General features: G+C 37.0%; 1 protein-coding gene across 1 annotated transcript; it reads left to right on the forward strand.

Moving 5' to 3' along the window:
- Positions 1 to 1,418: 1,418 nt before the first annotated feature.
- LOC146655793 (uncharacterized) lies at positions 1,419 to 7,311 on the forward strand. Its single transcript, XM_085428532.1, has 3 exons — positions 1,419 to 2,233; positions 2,395 to 2,471; positions 2,936 to 7,311. Exons 1-3 carry the CDS (start codon positions 2,038 to 2,040, stop codon positions 3,230 to 3,232), a joined length of 570 nt encoding a protein of 189 aa, XP_085284658.1. The 5' UTR covers positions 1,419 to 2,037; the 3' UTR covers positions 3,233 to 7,311.
- Positions 7,312 to 7,517: the final 206 nt, after the last annotated feature.

A 7,517-nucleotide genomic window follows, 5' to 3' on the forward strand; every position in this document is an offset into this window, starting at 1 on the left:
TCACTTACATCCATCAACACACCAGTAACTGACCTACATACAACAGATGTTTTATTGTTATTGTTTAAATAATTCCAATTCTGTGTGATCGCTCTCTCTTTTTGACCAAGTCTGGACTTTGCTGGAAACTCAGTGAATAAATATAGTTAAAGAAAATTGCACTAAAGCTACAAATACATGTAATTTGCGAATCATATGTTCTGTTTGCTTTCACTTTATACAGCATAGAAAACTGGAAAATATGTGCGCTGTCATATAAAATCATGTGAGTGGTGCTTGAGGAAACACTGTGCAGGGCATTTATTGTAGGGTTGTGTATGGTATAAAGAGCACATGCTTTATTCTCATAAGCACCGAGCATTACAAAAGGTTTTGTGAATTAAAAGCCCAAATGACCCACTGTCTTCTCACTGATGAGCAAAACAAAAAGCTATTTAATGAATAAGATACACTCTCAGAAATAGAGGTACGAGAGAAGAACATTTTTGTACCTATAGGTACATTTTTTTAAAATGTTCCCTTAAAAGTACAATACTGGTCTTTAAAAGTCCAGAAATGCCCCTTTAAAGGTACAATTTGAAATAAAGTACAAATCTGTACCATTTTGACCTGTACTGCAGTGACAGTGGCAGAACGTGGTAATGGGTCAGCATGGGAAAATCTGGATGGGCCTGGTTAATTGTAAAATTCATATGAGATGTGAGTGTGCTCATAAAAGCTACATGTTATAATCAAATCTGTTGGTCCTCTCCTCTGTACGTAAATTATCCTATGATGCAAAGAATATCTGTAACCTACCTTTGTGTAAGTTATGTTAAATTATATTTAAAAAAAAACACACAATGACATGCAGGCACAACCAAATGATGTTAAAAAAAACTGGTCCATTTCCATTTTATTAAGTTCCAGTTATAATTTTTTAATGTTTTAAATCTTTCAAAAACGTGAAATCATTTTACTGTTATGTTTGGACTTTACTTTTTTGCTTTAACTACATCCTAGAATTGTTCATTAATTGTGAGGTTTTTATGGAATTTGCAACATCAAGTTAAACCGAGGTTCTTTGGAAGTTAAAATGTCAAGCAGATTTTTATGTTACGGTGACTACATTTTGTAAGTTACAAATATAGTTCGCCAAGACAGCATAACTGTTTCTAAACAACTGCGCATTAATACCACAATGTTGTATTTCCATGTATCAAGTTCGCAACGCGCATTAATCCCAAAGGCTGAAAAGCCAGCAGCGATGAGTGCTCCGCCTCCGCGCTGACTAGCGTTGACACAGAAAATGACTCTCAGGGGGTTATCGATGGAGGAGCTCCTTAAAAAGTTGATGGAAGAAGGCGTTGATGTGTCAGACGACGAGGCGCAAAGATTTAGAGGTAAGTCGGGTGTGATTTTGTGTTTTTATAAAAATTACAACGTGTAATTTTACAGTAGAGTTAGCAAAAGTCCGAAGAGCTAGCTTTAACATGGGTGAATGCTAGCAGTTAGCTAAGTTTTAAACAAAGAAAGGTACAAATGTGGACTATTTAGACTGTTGGTGGAATGTTCAACGTCTGTCTGCCCGCCGTATTCCAGTGTTTTATCAATAAATAGTCAGTAACCGTGTACAACAATGTAAAAAAATCAATAATTTCTCAAAACATGCTAGTATGTAAATATAGCTATTAACAAAAATGTTTTCTAAGCAAAATTTATCGCATCTAACTTGTTTCCCGCTCAAAGGGATTTTAAACAATGGAAGGTACACATTTGTACCATTTCACCTACTTAGTGGGATTTGGGATTTTCGAATATGAGAGCTGTAAGCTCTGTGCAGGGACACTGTCTGCAACCCAAGAATTGTTAAGATGATTGGGGAAACAGCTAATGATTTTTTTTGTCTCTAAATCTGATTATTATTATTTTCTGTACTAACTGATTAATCAATCTGTTTATTAGCTTTAGAATTTTTTGTTCAAGGGTTAAAGCACTTTACATTTATCTCCAGTCTGTGTCTTTAAACATGTCAAAAGTTTAAATCCTCAATGTAAAATGTCATTCTTTTGTCTATTCTGCTCTTTTCATTTCCAGTTGTGTGATGAGGTTGATTTAATGCATCCCTGCCAAGACAACATCTGTCGCCGCTTTAGCAAAAACTTCACTGCTGTTCTTCAAATGACCAAGGATTTGCCACTGAAGAAGGTCTACATGGAGGCAAGAGAGAATGCACTGGCTGAAGACATTACAGGTGCTAATTTGACCTCATACAAATAGTAAATTTTGTGACAATTCATTTGCTCTCTCTTCCAAAGATAATTGATGTACCATAGTGTCATGTGAAGAGCATGTTAATGGGAATTTGCATGCTATCAAAATCTAATGAAGTGCATTTGCATCTGTATGACCTAGGAATTGACTTCAAGGGGGCACTTCTCTTGCCATCCATCTTCAAGGAGAAGATAGAAGATTTCATCATCCTTGGAGAGGTAAATGCATGATGCATAGCCTTTGGCCACAAGTTTCATTCTCGGTGTTTTGTTGGCATGGAGCTGAATTCAGCTGCGGTTCAGCATCACAGCTAAGCTAATGTAGGGGAAACACTGCTGTTAATCCACAGTGCTGCTGTGCTCTTGGGTTTTGTCTGGTGTTTATATAGATAGATAGACCTTTATTGTCCCCTTAGGAAAATTCTTCTTCACAGGTACTGTCACTGTCAGGGGTGATTGCTTTTGCCCTTGAATATTATGTCAAACTTTAGCAGCTTATCAAACACTACCACAACAGTCATTGGCTTTTTGTTTGGAGTAGGGGCCATGTTTACAGGTTATCAGAATAGACAGTTTTGTTTTGCAGCAAATAAAGAAGGTAATTTGAGGAATCTGTTGAAAATCCACTTGGCACATATTGCTTAAACATACTGTATACTAATGTTTTTCTTCCTCTTCTGCAGAATACTCCCACGAGTCCATACCCAACCATTCGAATGAAGGATAAGAGTTGGACAACTGCCCTCTTAAGACAGTGTCGCTGTGTTGTAACAGTTGAAGGAGTGGATGTTTGCTCGTGCCGCTCGCTGGATGAGGCCTACATCTCAGCATTCTCCACCTTCTTCGTGTTCAACATGACCTACCCTGCATACTTCAAGAAAACACTTGTCTTTCTTCAGAACTGCATTGTCAACATAGGAGACCAGGGAGACAAACCCCTGCCAGTAAGTGTCACCAGGGTACTTAACCAATTCTATTAAATATGCCCCCACCCAAGTGTCACTACCTTATTCACTACCCAAGGCTGATTTTGATGCATGGTCCTCTTCGCCCTTTGTGGTGTATGGGATATGAAAGCAAGCATCAATATTTCAAAAATCTAGCGAGTAAATGCAAAAACTTTGTAAACATCACTGCAACTCTTAACAATCGTCATCAAATGAAACAGTGCTGGGAGTTTTCTTCAGATAAGTTGCTTGTTGACTTTGAACATTCACTCAGCACAAGTGTCAGTGTGCCATTTTCATCTCTGCCAGGTGACTTACAGAATGCTCTGGAAATGAACAAAAGTGTTACAGATGTGCATTTTCAGGATAAAGTGCTTCAGTGTGTGTCTGCTATATCTGTCAGCAGTGTCAAATATGAACTTGAGGATGTTTTTGTAGTTGGCCATGTACACACTGAAGCCATACCTATATTCCTTAAAATCAAGTATATTTTGAATGTTGATACTTGTTGGGTATTGTGTGGGAAACTGTTACTTCCTTGCACTTATGAATGTCATTTCCATGCTTACCAAGTGGCAGTTGACAATGACTGGATCCTGTTCAATCCAGGAAATGAATTAGACTTTCAAGCTCTAGACACGTATTTAGTTGATGATAGGCTGTTTGTGTCCTTGAGGTATTCTGTGTGACGTGATTGCAAGCACATTTTCCATTGTGTTCAGGTGTTTAATGTCTTTATGTGATTGTTTACTTTTTTTTTTTTTTTTTTAAATGAATGTATTTTTCTTGACATGTCCTATGGCAATATACGAATGTAATCAAGGATGTATTTCTGTGGTTGTTTAAATGCTTTGATGTGATTGTATTATCGAAAATAAATGGTTAAATAACCAAATATTTTGGACTATTGGGGGTACATTTTTGTCTCTTTAGGTACGAAATAGGTTGTCGCTGGGGGGGTACCCTCATAGGTACCCTATTGTACCCTTTTCAAGGGAACATTTCTGTACTATAGTTTCAAGGTACATTTATGTCTTAGGAAAGTACATGATTGTACTTCAGATGGTACAATTTCATAAGGTACAAAAATGTACCAAGCCTAAAGGGTACAGAAATGTCCTTCAAAAAGGAACACCCCCAGCGACAAGCATTTGTACCCTTTTTGGTACACTTTGGTACCCCTATTTCTGAGAGTGTATGCAAGTGAAGTGACACTGGTCACAAATGCGCTTTCTTTTTCATTTTGGATTGCGCTTTGAGATTACAGGAGCAATAAATAATAAATCTTATTTGAACAGCGGTGTAAAGTCTAACAGCGCTGCGCTGTTTGCCTTTCAGTGGAAAAAAAAAAATCCCTCTTCCCTTTTGTTTGAGCTCTAAGGAATTTTTCTTTCCTTTCACAGCTTTACATCATTTATATTTTCATCACTTGCATTAATGAAACATCAGAACAACGAATAAACAAACACCACGAGCTCATTGCATGAAGGCTGCGAGTGCAGTTACTGGGCTTGTTTTATAGTGTCTGACATGCTCTTGTGCCATGACTGGTCATTTGTCAGCACTAAGAAAATGTATCAAAAAACTGCTTCCGTGAGTGTTTTCTGAACTAACACTGTTACCCCATGCTCTGTATGTTCTCTAAGAGCTTATGTGGCGTTTTGACAACATCCCACTGCTCCTGTCTTTGTGTCTCAAACTGAATAGATGCTTGATGCAATGGGCTGAGGCATTCCTGCCATGAAGCGTAGATTTAAATTTTTACAGTAACAAGGGATTTCTTCTTTGATAGGAACGTGAGAAACATGGATATGTTTATGGCTTAGTGTCTTCAACTATTTCATTCATTCACATTCATTGTATTTGTCAAAGCAAATTCTTTTATTCATGGCACGCTGCGGAATAGCAATGAGGTGTGCAAGCGTGCACATGTTTTCCCCCATGTGCATGCGTTTTCCCCATCGCTTTTCCTACCGCTGCATTTCATTATGCGCTTTGTATCTATATTATGAAGAAAAAAAGATGTTCCTGGTTCTTGTTCCTATTTAAATACAATTCTATGTGTGCACACAGTTTGTTTTTACAACTTGCTTGGTCATGCAAAATTAATACATGACATTTGAAGATGAAACAAACGCTAAACTTCCCGCCATCAGCTGTTTCATCAAGCTAGGTGACAAATATATTAAACATAAAAATAATAATAATAAAAATAAAAAAACATGCATATGTGCCTCATCGATATGTTTCTTAGGAATTGTGTCACTTTTTCTAGTGCATCAGGCCATCGGGTATCTTAAAGTTAAGTTAAACAATTTGATTTTGGAGATTTGGAGTTTATATGATCAGTCGTGTCCAGTTGTTTAAGGCACTGGAAGCCCTGGTGTTAGCTGGGGGGGGGGTTCTGCTGGTAGGAAGCTCTCAGACTTCCTTTCTTGTCATCTGCTTCCAAAATCCAACCCACCCATCCACCAACTTAGCACACCACAAAATCCCAAACTTGAACTCCTACCAAATGGCAAACAGTGACAGTGCACTTTTGAAGTGTTTTGTGTAACTGTTGCCATTCATATCTGTCAGGGCACAGATTCACATCCACACAGTTATGGATATTTTGCAATGAAACGTAGCAAAGAATATTGTGGAATGTCTTTCTAAGCCCCACATACATAAATGCGAATCCTGTCCAATCTCCATTTACCCACATGCAGCAACGTGTAACTGTGTAGTGCTGAAAAGGATATATGCCAAACAAAACAGGTGGAGCGCTTGGCTTAACCAAGCGTACTGCTCTGCACTGACTGTCATAAGAAGCTTATCCACAGTTTGCATCAGAAGACAATTAGAGTCAACATTTTTTTAATTCACAATTTAGCCTAGCATTTTGGGCTGTCATTGTGATGGTTAATGACACGTCCATAAAATATTTATCTAAAATCTTAATGTAAAAGTGTATTTGACAAGTGCCTAATTTAATACACAACACTTAATATGAAAATTAGAGCTGAACATTATATAACTATTAATGATGACCAAAAAAAATGGTGATCACTAACTGTGCAAAATGCTGTTAATTACTGAAGGAACTATCAAGTGTTCATGACAGAGATTAGTAATTGATTTTAGACACATGAAATTCTTAAACATTGAACAATTCATTTGATTTGTTGCATTACTCTCTGTAATCTTTAGTGAAGTGTCTTTTTTACTATGTTAACTTCATATTAAGTTGCTACAAAAAAAAAAAAGAAATATTAAAAAAAGATTCTGAACATCAAAATCTGAGATTTCAACTTCAACCTCCCCCAAAAATTTAAAGATGGGGGCTTCTGCTTTACATCTACAGGACAAGTATAGCTACTTAAACCATCCAAGTTTTTTAAAAGACTACAAAATGTCAAAGCATCCTAACATTTAATATCACAAAGGTACACATGTACATGTGAAGGTCTTAGAACCATTTTCTGAACAGCTTTCTCAGCTGCTTTTATAAAATCTGACAAAAGGCCCAGCTACTTTCGTGGGTGCTTAAAGTTTGGTCAGCGTGCCCTTTACACACAAAATATTTGATCTAACTAACATTTTATGAAGTTTATTTGAGTTCTAAAACATTCAAATTCTGAGTAAAAATCCAAACTTTCCCATCAAGCTGGTTTTCATAGCCACTGAAGTACAGATCACCTTTGAAACAAAACAGAGTTGGAGTTTGGGTTGGAGTGGGGTGGGGAAGGTCCATTAAGATCTGTCTGCTGTGACTCACCTAATTAAACAGACAGAATTTCGCCTAAGGAACAGTTTAATGAATACGTCATTAATTTTTTTTTGGATAACTGTATTATTATTTTGTCAGCTTTATTGGTGCTTTATACATAGGACTGTTCTGAAAACAGAGAGACTGAATATATGCTCACGGGAGTAAGATGAGCTCTTTTCATAAGAGATCTGCTTCTGTCTTTGTTAACATATCTTTCCATTTGAAGTGTACTGAACTATGAGAAGCTGTGTTTTCCTGTCACACTATATCATCCCTACATTTAATCTTTATCAAAGAATGCAAAAAGCAGATCACTGGCCAAACGTCAGATGAGCATCATAAGGGGCTATATGATAGAAAACAGCAGAGGTGGGACCAAGTCATTGTTTTGCAAGTCTCAAGTAAGTCTCAAGTCTTTATCCTCAAGTCTCAAGTCAAGTCTCAAGTAATGTCAGGCAAGTCAGAGTCGAGTCTCAAGTCACTGGTGTAAAAGTCCAAGTAAAGTCACAAGTCTGAAATTTTGAATTTCAAGTCCTTTCGAGTCTTTAAAAAAAAAACGAAAAA

This window comes from Rhamphochromis longiceps, linkage group LG13 (assembly GCF_057381845.1).
Source record: "Rhamphochromis longiceps isolate RC_006_pf linkage group LG13, R_longiceps_female_GT1.1, whole genome shotgun sequence".
NCBI lineage: Eukaryota > Metazoa > Chordata > Actinopteri > Cichliformes > Cichlidae > Rhamphochromis > Rhamphochromis longiceps.